Here is a 19765-nt window from a genome sequence, read left to right as displayed (position 1 = left end):
AATAAAATAGATAGGATATTAAGAAAGTGTGTTAACTAATTGTGGATTAAACCCAAATTAGAATAATAAAAAACAAGATTTATTTTCCTCAGATATGAACGAGAGCAAAAATCGTTGTTCCTAACTACGGCCATAACCCAAATGTTTTTATTTATTATTATCATTATTTTTTGAAAAAAAAATGCACTAGCTCTTGATTTCATCTCAACAATTACAAATTATAAAATCTAATCAATTAATTAAATACATACGTATAAGATTAATGCTAATTTTGTTTTTATGAAACTCCCACTTCTGGTTTTTTTTTTCTTATTTTGAGAAATAATACCATCTTCTCATGTAAATAAAAAAAATAATTGTTTTTATATTATCACATGCGTGATAGGGTGGATTTGTGAATATGAACTCGATAGGAAAACTCCTGAATATCAAATCTTTATTAAGAAATTATTCAAATATAGGTAAAGTTCTAAGAAGTCAAACTGCCCACACTTTCTAACCTTTTCCTTCCCTTCCGAAACAAACAGCCAGTTGGTATAAATAGAGTCTGGGAGAGAGAGAGAGAGAGGCGATAATCCAAATCCTTAATCACATCTGATTAATTTAGAAACTAAATCCTAACTCAACACCCACCTTTTGTTCTGTCGACATTATTTCCCATAATTAGTCTCTTACATTTACGATTTCGGGTTCCCCCCTCTCTCTCCCGGCATCAGCATCACATTCACTCCTCACATATTTTCCTTAAAACCTCGAAAATCCAAGCTTTACAATTTGCACGGTTACCCATAACCTGCCAAGTGCCAAGCATCACATCTATGCCTTCCCATTACGAAACACCAACTTCTGTGTTTCCTTCAACGATACGGTTCTCAATTTCCATGCAAACCAAACACCGAAACCTTGATCTGTCTTTGTAGCAACTGGGTTTCTTCAAACAATGGAGGTGGTCGGAGAGACACCGCCGGCGTCAGCGGGGGAGGTGAACTTGTTCGGGAAGTACGAGCTAGGGAAGCTTCTGGGCTACGGCGCTTTTGCCAAGGTGTACCACGCGAGAAACGTGAGCACGGGTCAAAGCGTAGCCATCAAAGCAGTCAGCAAGGCGAAGGTGATGAAAGAGGGCTTCGTGGCGCACGTTAAGAGGGAGATCTCTATCATGAGCCGGTTGCGGCATGCGCACATAGTCAGGCTCCATGAAGTTTTGGCCACGAAGGGTAAGGTTTATTTCGTGATGGAGTATGCCAAAGGAGGCGAGTTGTTTTCCAAGATTTCGAAAGGGAGGTTTAGTGAAGATCTCAGCCGTCGGTATTTTCAGCAGTTGATCACAGCCGTCGGTTACTGTCACGCGAGGGGTGTTTTCCACCGTGACTTGAAACCTGAGAATCTCTTGCTCGATGAGAATTTTAACTTGAAAATCACGGATTTCGGTCTCAGTGCGGTTACGGAACAGGTCCGACCCGACGGGCTGTTGCATACTTTGTGCGGCACACCTGCTTACGTGGCACCTGAACTCTTGGCTAAGAAAGGTTACGATGGAGCTAAGGTGGATATTTGGTCATGCGGTGTCGTTTTGTTTGTCCTGATTGCTGGCTATTTGCCTTTTAATGACACTAATTTGATGGCAATGTACCGGAAGATTTACAAAGGACAATATCGGTGCCCGAAATGGACCTCTCCTGATTTGAAGAGGCTGCTGTCTCGGCTTTTGGACGCGAACCCCGAGACAAGGATCACCATTGATATGATTATTAATGATCCATGGTTTAAAAAGGGTTTCAAAGAGGAGAAAAAACTTTATTTAGATGAATTTGATTTCGACAAAGGGTTCGAGGAAGAGGAGGACGAGAAGTCCTTGAATGCATTCGATATAATTTCGTTCTCGTCCGGTTACGATCTGTCCAGGATGTTCAATGAATCCGATACTATGATATTAACAGAGAGGTTTGTGTCGGCCGAGAAGCCGGAGAAAGTCATGGAGAGAATAGAGGAGGTTGCTAGAAAGGAGGGACTAGAAATTGCGAAGAGGAAGAATTGGGGGGCTAAATTGGAAGGGTGCAATGGTAATTTTATAATGATCATTGAGGTTCACCGGTTAACGGATCATCTGGTTATGATTGAAGTGAAGGAAAAGAAATTTAAAATAGGACCTGGACAGGAAACATGGGAAGATAAACTGAAACCACAACTTCGAAGCCTGATTTATCAACCGGAACAGGCTGTTTCCGGCAACTAACGGTGACTTACCATTTGCTGTCACTGTGGTTAGTTATTAATCACCAAATACGGGTAATTCTTTCTTAATTACTCGTGATTTAATTATGTGTAAAATATCAAGGTGGGGGTAAACAATTACCGGGTTCTGTGTATTTCTTCTTTTTTCCCGGAATTTATCATCAATTTGATATGGAAAATCCTCAAGTTGTTTGTGTCTTGCTTTTGCTTAAATATTCTCATAAAACTAGAAGGTTGGAAATCACAGCATCTGCTTCAGTGATTTCTAAATTTTCTTGCAGTGTTGAGGACGACAATTCCTTCATTGCCTTCCAAGTTTCAATTAGTGCCCTTGTTCTCTCGACAAGAATCTATTTTAGAACAAAGCAATCGTCATTTGGTCACCATCCTTCGATGGCTACAAACTTTGCTTTGTTGATACGTCACGTCAACAGTCCTTCAGATTTAGAATTGTGATTCATTTTGTTTGCTCAAGTGTTTGAAAAAATAATAACTTCCCTAAACAGAAGAATTTAATTTCTAATTAGTTGCACCGAAATAATCTTAATTTAAGCAAAATAATTTTTTGTTTATTAACAACATTTGAAAAGAAATAATAAAATAAAATAGTCTGAAACAAATTTGGCATGCATGTGTAGCAATAAAACATAAGATTTAAAGTTGTCGCCGATTTACGATATTAAAAAAAATAAACCAACATAAATTATAATAAAAAGAAGAAGAAAGAAGAATGAAAAAAACACTAGAGACATCTCAAACAATATTATCAATATTATTAAAAAGATCTCGATAAAACAAAACGAATTCAATAATAAATAATTACCATGAGGGGAAGAAGAAAGAGTAAAAAAAAAAGACCACAAGAACATAAAGATCTCAATAATATAAATCCAAAAAGGTCATTAACGGTAATTGAAGTGGTTTATCCGTGTGGTTCTATGTTAAAAAAATTTCTCAATTTTAAATATAATTTATATAATTTTTTAATATATTTTTTTAAATAAAAATTTTTAAAACTTGAAATAAAAAAAGAAGAAAGTTATGCTTGATAACGCGGTAAACCTTCCATTACAATGCAAAATGACAAAATTGAGTTTAATTCGAAGGGACAAAACGTGGTTTCAGTTTCACATCTTTGTTTCCTCCACTTTTAACTGTCCAGTGATTATCTCAAATAAATGGAGGGTCCATAATCCATGCATGAATTATTGAACATGAGCAAAAACTATTCCCTGATTTAATTATATTTAGTGGCATATCCATTATGAAGATCATTGATAGGTACGTTGTGGTCTTTATCATGCATCCTGCCCAATTATCAAAAGGATAAAAAAAAATAGTGGACGGCAGGGCTGAGCTGAGGTCACGAGGAGGAGGGACCTGTCCAGTACGACCTCATAAATCCAAGATGAAAGACAGAGCCTAAGTCTAAAGAAGTTCAGATTCTCACGTGCATGTTTCTTGGTTTTATTTTCTTCGGAGGGAAAACTCGACAGGGAAGATCGATAAGTGGTGCCCTCAAGCACTGAATACGGCAGAACCATCGCCATCTTGCTTTGCATTTTCAAGTTTCAAGAATATCCATGGCTTGTAAACACTGAGCTCCACCCTTTCACCTCGTACGTGTTTGAAGAATCTAATGTAGTTGGGTTCTCAATTTATCATGATGAAATAAAGAACAAAAAATCAAAAGTGTTCTCACGCAATGAGTAATTTATCCACCTCAATGAGATAATAATGGCCTGGGGAATCATTCAATACTTGGACAACACAATGGGCTCATATTCACTGGGGAATTCAACCATCTTGGTCCCTCCTAGGCCAGATGATTGAATCAAATTGAGGAACAGTAAAGCCCGGGAAGGTGCTTAACTTACTTAGTTGTAATTTACAGGTTATCTAATCAACCAAAATTTATTATTTTTTTTCAAAATAATACTGTTTTAGGTTTTTTTTAAAAAATATCTTAATATGATTTGGCTGGATTCGAACTGGGGTTGTTCATGTCAATCGGTTCATAAATTAACTTAGCAAAATCAAAAATTAACTTAGCAAAATCAACTAGATTTAGCCAGATTAATATCAAAATCAGTTCAACTTAAAAATATCAAGTTTTTTAAGTCAAGTTTTACAAATCAATTTATAAAAAATTATCAGTTCAACTTAAAACATAATCTTATATCAAGCTTTAAGTTATAAGTTTTACAAATCAATTCATAAAACAATGGCTAGGACATGAAAAAAAATGTGACAATGACATTATACATACAACTAAAAGGGATGTATTGTATTTGATCTTTCAGTGTTATATTCACATCATTTCATACCTCATAATTTATTTTGGCTCACATGCTATATTATTGTATTTGTTATATTAAAAAATATCTTAACATTAAATTAATATTGAATTTTGTAAAATTTAATTTAATTTAATTTTACCAATTGGAAAAAAATTAAAATAATAAAAACCAAATTTGACATAGAAAAAACAATGTTTTTTTTTATTATTATTGTTTAAGGACTGAATTAAAAACTAAAGTTTGGTCCTTTGAGTTTTTTTACAATTTTCATTTTCCATCCCTATTTCTTGATGATTTCATGTTTTACAAACTCTATTTGTTTTACATTTTTGTTCTTAGAATTTGAAACAAAAAAGACTCACTAGAAAATGTAAGTGTTTTGTTGACAACATTCCAATCACTAGAAAGCTAAAAGGCTAGTTGTGGTGTCACTAGGTTCATCCTTAATGGAGGTCTTGTTTTTCTTGGGCCACGTTGTAAAAATAGACCGGGATTGTAATATTTTTTTATTCAATTGGATTTTGCTTTTTTTGTTCAGAGTGATTATAGGCTTCTTTAAGTTTTAAAATGGGTTTAATAAGGTTTTTGATCTAAAAATCTAGATCCCGACTTTTCAGTCATCTTCAATGGCTAAGAAGATGATATGTTATTTGCAATACATTGTCTGATATTTTTTTTAAAAAAAAATAGATGGAGAAGTGTCATCTACCCATTACAAAAAAATATTAATTTTGACGTGTGGGTCTTACAAGGCGTGTATGGGTTGGAAAGCCAGGCCAAGGCATGCTTGGCCTTTATTTAGATATCACTTTGTTTTTGTTTTTTATCTTTTTTTTTAATTTTTAACAAACAAAATCTCTTTAAATCAATTTATTAAAATAATATTTAAAAAATTATCCAATTATGTCATTAGTTTTACGAAGATTAGAGCTTTTTATAATGATATTATTAGTTTTTTTTATGAATAATTATGTATTAGCCTAATATGCATAATTTTTTAATATAAATTGCTCATTAATATTGAAAAAAATATATATATATATTTTTATTAAATTTATTGTTCTTCATATAGATGCTTGAAAATAATTGATTCATTATTTTTTAAATTTTCTTTTACTGAAATATTTTTTCATTATCATAATGAGGTTTTACATAAAAAAACAATGTTTCTCGTTAAAAAAACATGTTTTTGTAAAAATAAAAAATATATAAATAAAAAATAGATTCTTGATTAAAAATATATATTTTTTCTTTTTAGTTCAAATCATTATAGTTTTTTTAATGTTTTTATTGTTTTATTTTTTATTCAATGAACTATGTTGGTAATAAAAAAAATACATTTTAATATAAAAAATTACATGAATAAAAAAACGTTTTTTATGAAAAAAATATTTCTCCTTCATAATTTGATTTTTTCTACAAAAAATATTTATTTTTATTATTATGTAATTAAGTAAAAACATATTTCAAAAAATTCTCTACTATAATGCATGAACTTGAAATTGTTTGGAGATGATACAAGGTGAGATGAATTTGAAATTTTTTTAGGTAAAATTTATTTAAGCACAACTCACCTCACATGGTTTCTGTAATTGTGGTTGGACCATGTTTTTGAATTTTTTTATATTTTTAGCTTTAAATTAATTTTTTTATATGTTTTTAGATTATTTTTAATATGTTGATGTTAAAAACAAAATAATAATAATAATAATAAAATATTATTTTAATATATATTAAAAAACAGTTTAAAAAACAACTTATTCAACTAGACATTCTACATGAATCCATTCAATAGGGGCACCCACCCTATCTTTGGTCTCGCACAACAAAGGGCGTTCCTATATTACCTCTCTTTCTCACATGAATTCGGGCATTGCATCAATGGATTAAATATGAGATTTTTTTTAATTAATTATATCTTGGTAGAGCTATATGGGAAAAAATTTATTATTATTGGAATAATTATTTGTATTATGTTATTTTGTTAAATGTTAAGATTTTTTAAGTTTTGAAAAAAAAAATTGAAGAGTTCAATATATAATCTAATAAAATTTTATATAACTTTTGATCTGGTAGCTAGATGAAACCGAAATTTTATCAAATAATTCTAAAAGTATAATTATATAGAGGCAAATAGCTTTCCAACTGTTTTCTTTTTAGGCCCAAATTAGGCTTGGAAGCTACTAATTTTTATTTTTAATTTTAATTTTCCTTTTCCTTTTTATTTTCATTTTATTTATATTAGGAATCTTAATTTAACTAGGATTTAACTAATTAGGATATTTTTCTTGTACTTGAAAAAAACTTGGAGAATTTTATGAAATAAACCTTTAAAAATGGTTGTAACCTAAAGTTTGAGAACTCTAATTTCTTTCATTACCATTTAGGGTTCTAAAGCTTTAAAAATCTTATTCACCCTATACATTGCATCAAAAGCTAGTCATGATTCAATAGCAATATTGGCTACATTCAGTTTAAAAATCTGTCCATGTTGTATTATCACTTGTCCTGTGAAAGATTTGAGAAACAAATATCCATGTTGTATTATCAGTTTAATAATGGCCTGGGGAATCGTTCAAGGCTTGGACAAGACAATGGGCTCCATGGACAAAATGGAGGTTTGGGCTCATATTCACCGGTCTCTTTAATGCTCCACGGGAATTCAACCATCTTGGTCCCTCCTAGGCCTGATAATTGAATCAAATTTAGAAACATAATTTAGTATTGACTTGGTTGGATTCAAACTGGGGTTGTTCATGCCATCGGAATCACAAGTTAACCTAGCAAGATTAACTAGGTTCGGCCAAGTAAATGCCAAAATCAATTTGAGGTGAAACCTAAACTAAGTCAAGCTTTAATTCACAAGTTTTACAAATTAATACATACAATAAAAACTAAATTGGGTGAAAGGGTTATTTATTGTTTTGATTGTCGTGACATTAGACTCTGTTATTCATCTAATCATTGAATTTTTTATTTCAAAGTTATGTTAACATCATTTTAAACCTTATAATTTATTTTAGCTCACATGTTATATTATCGTATTTGTAATATTAAAAAATTTCTCAATATTAAATTAATATTTAATTTTGTAAAATTAAATTAAATTTTATTAATTAGAAAAAATTAAAAAAAAAAGATCAAATTTGTTATAGAAAAAAACAACACTTGTTTTATTATCTTATTTATTGTTTAGGGACTCAAAAAACTAAAGTTTGGTCCCTTGAGTTTTTTACAATTCTCATTATCTATCCCTATTTCTTGATGATTTCATGTTTCAAAAACTCCATTTGTTTTATATTTTTGTTCTCAGAATTTAAAAGAAAAAAGACTCGTGAGAAAATGAAAGACGAGAGAGAAAGTATTTTGTCAACCACATTTCAATCCCTAAAAGGCTAGTCGTGGTATTAATAGGTTTATCTTTAATAGAGGTTGTGTTTTTCTTAGACCACATTGTAAAAAGTAAACTAGAACTGTAAAAAAAATTTATTCAATTGGATTTTTTTTTGAGTGATTATAAGCTTTTCTAAGTTTTAAAATGAGTTTATTGAGATTTCTAAATTGTTTAAGGATGAAAACAAGTTGAAAATTAAGTTTTTGGATCTAAAAATCTGAATCCTGACTGTTTAGCTATCTCCAATAACTACAAAGTTAATAAAAAATGACATGTTATTTGTCAAGACATGTAAAGTGTTATCTAAATTTTTTTTAAAAACAAATTAGGTGGATATATGTAAGCTAACTATTTAAAAACATTAATTAGGCGCGTGGGCCTGACCAGGCGTGCATAGGTTGGAAAGCCAGGCCGAGACATACTTGGCTTTTATTTAAATATCCTTTTGTTTTTATTTTTGTTTTTTGTTTTTAACTTTTGACAAAGAAAATCTTTTTAAATTAATTTATTAAAATAATATTTAAGAAATTAGCCAATTGTATCATAGGTTTTAAGAACATTAGAGCTTTTTTTTATAATGATATTATCGGGTTTCTTTTATGAATAGTTATGTATTAGCTTATTATGCCTAATGTTTTAATATAATTTGCTCATTAATATTGAATAAAAATAATATATATATTTTTATTAAATTTATTGTTCTTCATAGATGCTTCAAAATAATCGATTCATTATTTTTTAATTTTCTTTTATTGAATCTTCCTTTCATTATCATAATAAGTTTTTACTTAAAAAACAATGTTTCTTATGAAAAAAACATGTTTTTCATAAAAATGAAAAGAAATATAAATAAAAAAATAGATTCTTGATTAAAAATAATTTTTTTAGTTCAAATTATTATATATTTTTAATTTTTTTATTGTTTTTTTATTCAATGATAAAAAAAAATTTAATATAAAAAATTCCATGAATAAAAAAATGTTTTTTTATGAAAAAATGTTTCTCCTTCATAATTTGATTTTTTACTCTAAATATTTATTTTTATTATTGTGTAATTAGATAAAAATAAAATATTTCAAAAAATTCTCTATAACAATGCACGAGCAATATCATTAACTTGTGTATGGTGGAGCGCTTATACCACTTTTTATATGGAACCCAACATAGAACACATTAATTTAATGGAGGTGAGGTGAGGTGAATTTGAGGTTTTTCAGAGATACAACTCATCTAAACATAATTCACGCCTCACTAATTATATGTTTTTTCTGGACCCATCAAAAAACTCAAACTCACCTCACTTGGTGTTTGTAATTGTGGTTGGACCACGTTTTTGAAATTTTTTGATTTTGTTAACTTGAAATTAATTTTTTTTATGGTTTTGGATTGTTTTGATGTGTTGATGTCAAAAATAAATTTTAAAAAATAAAAAAAATATTATTTTAATATATTTTTAAATAAAAATATAGTACAACTAGATGTTCTACACAAATCCATTAAATATGGTAACCCATCCTATCTTTGGTCCAGCACAACAAAGGCCAGTGGCGATTCCTGCATTACCTCATTCTTTATCGTATGAATTGGGCATTGCATCAATGGATTAAAAATGAGATTTTATTCACCCTATATACATTGCCTAAATTAGACTCAAAAGCTACTATTTCAATTTTTTTAAATTTTCCTTTTCCTTTTATTTATATTAGGAATCTCAATTTAACTAGGATTTAACTAAATACGATATTTTTCTTGTACTTAAAAAAATTCTCTTGACTATTTATTAAAGGAGGAATTTATGAAATAAACCTTTAAGAATAGTTGTAACCTAATGTTTGAGAACACTAATTTCTTTCTTTACCATTTAGGGTTTTAAAGCTTTAAAAATCTTATTCACCCTATACATTGCATCAAAAGCTAGTCATGATTCAATAGCAATATGTGCCAATGATCTCATTGTTAAATAATATTTAAGTAATCTTATTTAATAAGGGTAGAATAATACTTTGAGTTTAACCTATATATACTTTATTTGTATTTAGGTTAAGACTAAGCACTCATAATATACAGATCATTCAGAATTCTAGCCTCCTTTTTTGTGTTTCATCTTAATTATTTTAACATGGTATCAAAGCTGATTTTATGGAATAAGGCTTAATCCCTAACACAACTTCGCGGATCCAAATTTTTTGGAGTGAGATTTTGTCTTCCGCTTCTGTAAAAATTTGGTATTTCGTCAGTTTCTGCAATAATTTTGGTATTTCGTCTTCCCTTCAGCTTTTGCAATTTGGTATTTGCGTTCAGTTTCTGAAAATTTGTTTTGTTTTTTGGAGTAATCTTATAATTTTGAGAAGATATTTGTTTAGTTTCTGCAATCTCTGTTAAGTTTCTGCAATTTGGTATTGTGTTTTCCGCTGCTTTTGCATTCTAGTTCTCTGTGATTGTTGATTATGGCTACTGAAAGAGTTGATTCGCTTCAGTCTGTGAGTGTGAGGTTGGATGGGAAGAACTATTCATATTGGAGCTATGTAATGCGAAATTTTCTTAAGGGTAAGAAGATGTGGGGGTATGTTAGTGGAACTTATATGATACCTAAGAATATTGAGGAGGGGGATGCTGTTTTGATAGATACATGGGAAGCAAATAATGCAAAGATCATTACTTGGATCAACAATTCTGTTGAACATTCAATAGGTATGCAGTTGGCGAAGTATGAGACAACAAAAAAGCTTTGGGATCATCTGCAAATGTTATTCACGCAATCAAATTTTGCAAAACAGTATCAATTAGAGAATGACATACGAGCTCTTCATCAGAAGAATATGAGTATTCAAGAGTTTTATTCTGCTATGACAAATCTTTGGGATCAATTGACTGTTACAGAATCGGTAGAATTAAAGGCATGTGGTGCCTATATTGAGCGTAGAGAGCAGCAACGATTGGTACAGTTTTTAACAGCACTTCGCAGTGACTTCGAAGGACTTAGAGGTTCAATTTTGCATCGTTCTCTACTGTCTTCTGTTGACTCTGTTGTTATGAGTTATTGGCTGAAGAAATACGTCTTCAGTCTTATTCTGAAAAGAGAATCCTTTCTGCTTCAAATCCTTCGGTACTAGCAGTACCTTCTAAGCCATTCTCTAATCATGAGAACAAGTCTTACACAAGGGCTGGCTTCGATGAGTGCAGTTTTTGTAAGCAGAAAGGTCATTGGAAGGCTCAGTGTCCTAAGTTGAGACATCAGAATCAAGCTTGGAAGTCTGGTAGCCAGTCACAATCTAATGCTCATAGACCACCTCAGGGTTATAAACCACCACACCACAATACCGCAGCAGTAGCTTTCCCAGGCTCTATTACCGATCCTAATACTTTGGCTGAGCAATTTCAGAAGTTTCTCTCCTTGCAGCCACAAACAATGTCTGCTTCTTCTTCCATAGGTCAGTTGCCTCATAGTTCCTCAGGTATGTCACATTCTGAATGGGTCTTGGATTCTGGTGCTTCCCATCATATGTCTCCAGATTCTTCATCTTTTACCTATGTGTCCCCTTTGTCCTCTATTCCTGTAATGACTGCTGATGGCAGTCCTATGCCCTTAGCAGGTGTTGGTTCTCTTGTCACACTTCACTTGTCTCTCCCTAATGTTTATCTTATTCCAAAACTCAAATTGAATCTTGCGTCTGTTGGTCAAATATGTGATTTTGGTAATTATTTAGTCATGTTTTCTAGTTCTTTTTGTTACGTACAGGATCTGCAGTCTCAGAAGTTGATTGGGACAGGCCGTAGGGAGAATGGACTATATATTTTGGATGAGTTAAAAGTGCCAGTTGCTGCTGCCGCTGCTGCTACTACTACTGTTGATTTGTCTTCCTTTCGTTTGAGTCTTTCATCTTCTAGTTTTTATTTATGGCATTCTCGTCTAGGTCATGTTTCGTCTTCTCGTTTGAGATTTTTGGCATCCATAGAAGCTTTAGGAAATTTAAAAACTTGTGACATTTCTGATTATAGTGGATGTAAACTAGCAAAATTTTCCGTTTTACCTTTTAATCGAAATATTTTTGTTTCTTCTTCACCATTTGATTTGATTCATTCTGATGTATGGGGACCTTCTCCCGTTGCCATAAAATGAGGGTCTCGATATTATGTCTCTTTTATTGATGATCATACTCGTTATTGTTGGGTTTATTTAATGAAACATCGTTATGAATTCTTTGAGATATATGCAGCTTTTCGAGCTCTTATCAAAACTCAACATTCTACTGTGATCAAATGCTTTAGGTGTGATTTAGGTGGGGAATACACCTCTAATAAATTTTGTCAATTGCTTGCCTTAGATGGAACCATCCACCAAACTTCATGTACAGATACTCCTGAGCAAAATGGTGTTGCTGAAAGAAAACATAGGCACATTGTCGAAACTGCTCGTTATCTCTTGTTGTCTACTTTTGTTCCTAGCGAGTTTTGGGGAGAAGTTGTTCTTACTGCTGTAAGTTTGATTAATACGATTCCATCTTCTCATAGTTCAGGTCTATCTCCTTTTAAAAAGTTATATGGGTATGTCCCTGATTATTCATCATTTAGAGTTTTTGGTTGTACTTGTTTCGTTCTTCGTCCTCATATAGAACGTAGTAAGCTATCCTCTCGATCCGCTATTTGTGTCTTTCTGGGTTATGATGAAAGTAAAAAGGGGTATCGTTGTTTTGATCCAATAACTCAGAAACTTTATGTGTCTCGTCATGTTGTCTTCCTTGAGTATATACCTTTCTTTTCTATTCCATTCACTACTCATAGCCTGACTAAAACTGATCTTATTTATATAGATCCCTTTTCTGAGGATTCTGGTAATGATACCTGTCCCCATGTTTGATCAATTTGTACTCATAACTCTGCAGGTACTGATACTTTACTCTCTAGCACACCTGAAGCTCCATTCTTATCTACAGCCCCTCAAGCTTCATCTGAGATTGTGGATCCACCTTCACGTCAGTCCATCCGCATTCGTAAGTCCATAAAACTATCAGATTTTGCTTATTCTTATTATTCTTCATCATTTGCTTCCTTTTTAGCTTCTATTCATTGTCTCTCTGAGCCCTCTTCCTATAAAGAGGTAATTCTTGATCCGCTTTGGCAGCAAGCTATGGATGAGGAACTTTCTACTTTGCATAAGACAGATACTTGGGATCTGGTTCCTCTACCTCCTGGTAAGAGTGTTGTTGGTTGTCGTTGGGTGTATAAGATCAAGACTAATTCTGATGTGTCTATTGAGCGATACAAAGCTAGGCTGGTTGCAAAAGGATACTCTCAACAGTGTGGTATGGACTATGAGGAGACATTTGCCCCGGTTGCAAAAATAACTACTATTCATACTCTTATTGTCGTAGCTTCGATTCGTCAGTGGCATATTTCTCAGCTTGATGTTAAAAATGCCTTCTTGAATGGAGATCTTTAAGAAGAAGTTTATATGGCACTCCCTCCTAGTATTTCACATGACTCTGGATATGTTTGTAAGCTTAAGAAAGCATTATATGGTTTTAAACAAGCACCTCGTGCTTGGTTTGAGAAATTCTCTATTGTGATCTCGTCTCTTGGCTTTGTTTCTAGCAGTCATGATTCTGCTCTTTTTATTAAGTGCACTGATGCAGGTCGTATCATTTTGTCTTTATATATTGATGACATGATTATTACTGGTGATAACATTGATGGTATTTCAGTCTTGAAGACAGAGTTGGCTAGACGATTTGAAATGAAGGATTTGGGTTATCTTCGATATTTCTTGGGTATTGAGGTAGCATACTCACCTAAAGGTTACCTTCTTTCTCAGTCGAAATATGTTGCAGATATTCTTGAGCGGGCTAGACTTACTGATAATAAGACTGTAGATACTCCTATTGAGGTCAACCCGAGGTACTCTTCTTCTAATGGTTTACCTTTGATAGATCCTACTTTATACCGCACTATTGTTGGGAGTTTGGTATATCTCACCATTACTCGTCCAAATATTGCATATCCTGTTCATGTTGTTAATCAGTTTGTTGCTTCTCCTACTACTATTCACTGGGCAGCTGTTCTTCGTATTTTGCGATATCTTTGGGGTACAGTTTTTCAGAGTCTTTTACTTTCATCCACCTCTTTCTTGGAGTTGCGTGCATACTCTGATGCTGATCATAGAAGTGATCTCACAAATCGCAAGTCTGTTACCGGGTTCTGTATCTTTTTAGGTGATTCTCTTATTTCTTGGAAGAGCAAGAAACAATATATTGTTTCTCAATCATCCACCGAAGCAGAATATCGTGCCATGACATCTACTACCAAAGAGATTATTTGGTTACGTTGGTTACTAGCTGATATGAGAGTTTTCTTTTCTCATCCTACTCCTATGTATTGTGACAACCAGAGTTCTATTCAGATTGCTCACAACTCAGTTTTTCATGAGCGAACTAAGCACATTGAGATCGATTGTCATCTTACTCGTCATCATCTCAAGCATGGCACCATTGCTTTACCTTTTGTTCCTTCTTCCTTGCAGATTGCAGATTTCTTTACCAAGGCGCATTCCATCTCTCGTTTTCATTTTCTGGTTGGCAAACTCTCGATGCTTGTAGCTGCCGCATCGTGAGTTTGAGGGGAGATGTTAAATAATATTTAGTAGTCTTATTTAGTAAGGGTAGAATAGTACTTTCAGTTTAACCTATATATACTTTATTTGTATTTAGGTTAAGACTAAACACTCATAATATACAGATCATTTAGAATTATAGCTTCTTTTTTTGTGTTTCATCTTAATTATTTTAACACTCATATCATGGGCTACTTTCAGCTTAATTTGTTCATGTTATGTTATCACTTGTCCTATGTAAGATTTGAGAAACAAATACTCGTGGGAATACCTCATGTGGCAAAGTTTGAGAGTAGGGTTTGGTTCGGACTTTAGTGTCCAGTTTACCATACTTGGTAGTGCAAACAATCTCAGGTTTTGGCTATATATTTAGGGATATTTGGAAGTGTGGTTGTGATTGTTTTTTAAAGTATTTTTTATTTGAAAATGCATTAAAATAATATATATTTTTTAATTTTTAAAATTTATTTTTCACATTAGCGCATCAAAATAATATGAAAATATCAAAAAAATATTAATTGAAAAAAAAATTTAAATTTTTTCTAAAATGCTTTAAAAAAGACAAATAAAAAGTTTTTTTTTCCGATGATTCATTAACTCAGGGAGTTGCCTATCTATGGTGGGTGCCTAATCATGGGGGAAGAACAACAAAGTAGAAAAAGATAGGAGGAACGAGTGCCTCTTAAACTAATACATTTACGATTGTTTTATATGCTCATTTCTTTTCTTTTGTCTCCTCTTTGTGGATCACAAGGTAAAAAAAAAAGGGTTTGAGCTTAATACACTCCTCCTCTTTAGTTTCGTCTTTATTCTTCAACTTTTTTTTTTTTTTTTTACATTACTCCACTCACCTTGTTAATGGAACTTTACCAAACTCCTTGGCCCGTAATTAAGTCCCATGGACATAAAGAATTATTAGACCACACAACAAAGCCACTTTTTATTTTATTTTTTCTTCGTGAAATTCCACCAAAAGAAGATTTAGCTTAAAGTCCTCCCTACCAAGAAAAAAAAAACAGGGTCCTAGTTTCCTTGCTACTTTTTGGGTGCTCGATTCACTATGCAAATCCTAACATGGACCGTCAATAATTGGGTGCTTAGAACTCCTGTTTGGCCTTTAATTATCCTAGCTCAAAGGGGAACTTGACAATCCAAATTCTTTAAGTAGTTGTCTCGTAAAACTAAGAAATTTCCATGAACTTAATTTATGATCATATCTTCTCTAGGTAATTCCATGCAATCCTTCAAAATCTGATTCCAAAATTAAACTAGCTCTTTGAAATTAGCTGTTAATATTTGCATTGACCTTAACTTGCTCTCAGGATTTGATTCCTCGTTTTACAAGCTAGTCCTAGTAGGGGTTCTGAACCATATATCTACAAGTTAAAAGTCAAACAACCATAGTTTTTGGCAAAAATCCTAAAACATTAGCCAAATTACAGAGAAGATAGAAAAAAAATAAAAGGGGAATCAAATGTTTGGTAAGAGACTAAAACTCTTGCTATGAAAAATTCGAAATTTTAATTTTAAAAGGTGTATTTTAATTGGTTAAGTCTTGAGTTTATTTTTTAAAAATTACTAGTTCGAATCCCACAAACTTTAGAATCATTAGAAATTTACATGATTATTAATTTTAGAGTCTTAGAGAATTAGTCAAGATACGTGTAAAGATAGGTGTAAATTAACCTGGATATACACATATATTAAAAAAAGAAATCGAAACTCTTGGACTTTAAGGACAAGTGGATTAACATGAGGGGGTAATTATTAACATTTGTTATTGCAGTGCACTGCAAATTGCACAGCAATAAAAGCATGAAAAATCATGCTTTTTCTATAGCTTAGCCTAAGATTTGAAATCAAAATTCATGAACTATACATACGATTCCGAACAATATTCTCGTACCACAGTAAATTCAAAATCCGAAACTAAAAAAAACAATGTATGCTTTATAAATCTTCCTTCTAAACTGCTTCAAGCACTTTACCATCATGGCCATTTCCATTAGTTTCCTCATTAAGCATATGATCTCCTTTCATTCCTTTGACAAGCCCTGTTTTTCCCAAAAAGGCTTCACCCCAGTCCCAAAGATGCAAGATAATGTAAGTAGCAATACCTCCAATGAGACCATATGCTATAGAATATGTCAATGGCATCATTATCATTGTAATAAATGCAGGGATGGCTTGTCTCATATCATCCCATTTAATCTCCACCACAGATCTCATCATCAAAACTCCCACCAAGATCAATGGTGGCCCTACTGCCCATGCTGGAATTGATGCCAATAACGGGGTAAAGAAAAAAGCCATAAAAAAATATCCTGCCACGATCAATGCTGTTAGGCCTGTTCGTCCACCTTCTCTGATCCCTGTCGATGATTCAACAAATGTGGTCACCGGAGAAGTGCCGAGAAGTGACCCTACTACAATTGATGCAGCATCCGACATGAATGCAAAGTATTGACCTTCAAAATCTCCATTAACATCGGTGAAACCAGCAAATTTAGCCATTGAATATAATGTCCCAGTGGTATCGAGTATGTCAACATATAAAAATGTGACCAATGCTTCCCAGAAACTCCCTTTACTCATACCCTCAAAACTCAAGGCCCCAGCTGTTTTCTCTATCACATGCACATCAACCACCTTTTTGAAGTATTCATAAGAAGAATTTCCTGTCTCTGTGTAAGGAAACGCCGTAACTGCTGTGTTACGAAACCATGAAATCACCGTTACGATAACTATACCATATATCATAGCCCCTTTTACATTTTTCACTAGACAATATGCAATTATCACAAAGCCAAGAATGCCAAGCCAAAATGTTGGACTCTCCATCCTTCCATTGAGACACATAATATCACTTGATATGGTGCCGTTTTGGATCAAACTAACGGTGCCATTAGCCATCATTACAACGGGGGCTAACATTGCACGAGAAGATCTTGGACAGGCTCCAATTGTGACCAATGTTGATGAACTATACCCAACAAGACCAATACCTTGATTATTTTGTAGCCCGATAAAGGCAAGGAACAAGCCAATTCCTGCTGAGCTACTGATCCGGACCGGTTGTGGAACGAGTTTAGCTAGCTTAGCACGTAACCCAATAGAAGAAATAAAGAGAAAAACTAACCCTTCAATGAAAATAGCTGTTAAGGCACTTTTGTATGGTACGTTGCCTGACCCATGAAACCCCACGACTGTATAGGCAAAATAAGCATTGGTGCCCATACCAGGTGCCAAAGCTAAAGGAAGATTAGCTAGCAGACCCATAATTAGACATCCTATTAAAGAAGAAGCTACGGTGGCTACAATAAGATCTTTACGTGTCTTTTGCAGGCAGTCTGCATAGCCACGGTTAACAGGATCGAATTTACAAGATTCGTCAGGCTTGATGATTTGGTGAGTTGGAGCGGTGCAGTTTGCAAGAGGGATTGTGGGGTTTGAACACACCGTTATGCAATCTAATACACTGCATGTGCCACCAGAGTCAGCAAGGATGCTGGCGTTGACCGCTAGGATGTAGGCCATGGTAAGGAACGTGGCTGTCCCGGCTCGAACCTCCGTTGTGAAGGTGGTTTTCCTCTCGGCGAGTTTGAAACGTTTTCCAACTTGACTTTTCTCCATGAAAGCATTTAGTTGAGTCAGAAGAGAGGAGGGTGGCGGTGGTGGAGTCGCCATTGCAGAACCTGAAGAGCTTTTTGTGACTTTAGCTTGTATCAAAGAGGGCATAAAAAAGAGAGCAAGAAATGTGGGTGGTGCGTGATTTGGAGAACTAGTAAGTATAAGAATGTGTTGGCATTAGGCCAGTTTTAATACTGTGATTAATTTCTTAATTTTAATAATTAAAATATAAACAACAATCTGAGATGCCAAATTGATTGGGGTCTGATGATACCTACATTATCTCTATTACTATTAGGATTAATCAGGTTTATTCTATGGGATTAGTTAGTGGGGTCTGTTAATTACTTAAATATTCAAAGCTAAAGCATGGTTGTCTGCCATTATTTGGTTTGCAATTTTTTTATATGATAAACTCTCTCTTTTTTTTCAAATAAAAAATAAGGGGCTTGACAATTTGGAGGAACTATCGATGAAAAAGAGAAGTCGAAGCGACATGGAATTTTGTCTTTTTACTGTTTTTTTCCTTTGTCGATATGATAAAAATTGTCTATTTACTGTTTAGTTTCATGTAAGCATAATTCCTTCCTCCTTTCCATTTTGATTTGATGAATCTTTCAAAGCAATTATATACACAGCTTTAAAACTCAACTTGGGTCAAGGTTGAAGGGAGTATCAATTCTAAAAAAATGTTTATTTTAAAAAAATTATTTTTTAAAAAAAATAAATTTAAAATAACTAAGTTTTGATTACATCAAACCTAAATTTTTTATCGGGTTAACCGTGTTTTCTTTTTCAATCCGAATAAATCCATGCTCTAGATCAACTCGTCATGCCAGTTCGAGTTTTAAAATAATAATTATAAGAAAGAACCATTTTTTCTTTTTCTTTTATCTCTTGTAAAAAAATAAAAATAGAAAAAAGGTATGGTTTTCTTTCTAATTTGTATTGTAAAAAAAAATTGCTTTTTGGGGAAGGGAGCAAGCAAAGGGAAGCACTCACAAGGGCGGAGCCAGGAATTTTTCCTGCCCTGTGCTATTAAATAAATATATAAATATTTTTTAAAATCAATTATTAACTCATGTACATGAATTTTTGAAGTTAACAGTAAAGTTTTAATTCAAATACACTACTTAAAATATTAAAAAATAAATTTGAAAGTGCATAAAATTAAAATGAAAGTAAAAATAAACTCACTATTAAAGTTACATCCTCCGATGTTTTGTGGAATATAATTCATCTATAATCGAATCTGAATCGATATTGTAACAACTCCTCAACCGAGATAAAATAACAATCTCATGTCAACTGGAAAACAAAATCATTAAATTTTTTTTCCTCTTTCAATTCCTCCTTCTTACACTTGATTCTTCATTAGATTAGTATTTTATAAGTTCGACTTTGTAAGTTTACAAGGTTATTCTCTCACTTTTCTTATTTTTTTTCCTTGGATTTTTTTTTATATTTTCCCCTTACTTTTCTCTATTTCTCTCTCGCTTTTTCTTTTCTTTCTTTTTCTATTCTGCTTCTGCCCAGTTGGCAACATATAAAAGGAAGGAAGAGCTAATTTGTTTTATTTTTTAATGGCAAATAATCATTTTA

The 19765-nt window shown here is 32.7% G+C and overlaps 3 protein-coding genes across 3 annotated transcripts; 2 read left to right on the top strand and 1 right to left on the bottom strand.

Annotated features, from left to right (window-relative positions):
* Positions 1 to 500: 500 nt before the first annotated feature.
* On the top strand, positions 501 to 2431 carry LOC7482576 (CBL-interacting serine/threonine-protein kinase 14). Its single transcript, XM_002323625.4, has one exon. It carries the CDS (start codon positions 941 to 943, stop codon positions 2231 to 2233), a length of 1293 nt encoding a protein of 430 aa, XP_002323661.1. The 5' UTR covers positions 501 to 940; the 3' UTR covers positions 2234 to 2431.
* Positions 2432 to 7090: 4659 nt separating this feature from the next.
* Positions 7091 to 11944, top strand: LOC127904425 (uncharacterized). The gene is made up of 3 exons (XM_052447889.1): positions 7091 to 7150; positions 10991 to 11381; positions 11666 to 11944. Exons 1-3 carry the CDS (start codon positions 7091 to 7093, stop codon positions 11701 to 11703), a joined length of 489 nt encoding a protein of 162 aa, XP_052303849.1. The 3' UTR covers positions 11704 to 11944.
* Positions 11945 to 16258: 4314 nt separating this feature from the next.
* On the bottom strand, positions 16259 to 18345 carry LOC7488774 (adenine/guanine permease AZG1). The gene has a single exon (XM_002323024.4). It carries the CDS (start codon positions 18269 to 18271, stop codon positions 16499 to 16501), a length of 1773 nt encoding a protein of 590 aa, XP_002323060.3. The 5' UTR covers positions 18272 to 18345; the 3' UTR covers positions 16259 to 16498.
* Positions 18346 to 19765: the final 1420 nt, after the last annotated feature.

This window comes from Populus trichocarpa, chromosome 16, assembly GCF_000002775.5.
Source record: "Populus trichocarpa isolate Nisqually-1 chromosome 16, P.trichocarpa_v4.1, whole genome shotgun sequence".
Lineage (NCBI taxonomy): Eukaryota > Viridiplantae > Streptophyta > Magnoliopsida > Malpighiales > Salicaceae > Populus > Populus trichocarpa.
The sequence above is the reverse complement of the archived record's forward strand: the minus strand, read 5'-3'. Positions and strand labels throughout refer to the sequence as shown.

Excerpts from the sequence above, each read along its gene's own strand:
- LOC7488774 (XM_002323024.4), bottom strand. The coding sequence starts at position 18,271 with ATGCCCTCTTTGATACAAGCTAAAGTCACAAAAAGCTCTTCAGGTTCT.
- LOC127904425 (XM_052447889.1), top strand. The coding sequence starts at position 7,091 with ATGGCCTGGGGAATCGTTCAAGGCTTGGACAAGACAATGGGCTCCATG. Across the intron at positions 7,151-10,990 it reads GCTCCATGGACAAAATGGAG|TCTTATTCTGAAAAGAGAAT; the intron begins GTTTGGGCTCAT and ends ATACGTCTTCAG. Across the intron at positions 11,382-11,665 it reads GTTGCCTCATAGTTCCTCAG|GATCTGCAGTCTCAGAAGTT; the intron begins GTATGTCACATT and ends TGTTACGTACAG.
- LOC7482576 (XM_002323625.4), top strand. The coding sequence starts at position 941 with ATGGAGGTGGTCGGAGAGACACCGCCGGCGTCAGCGGGGGAGGTGAAC.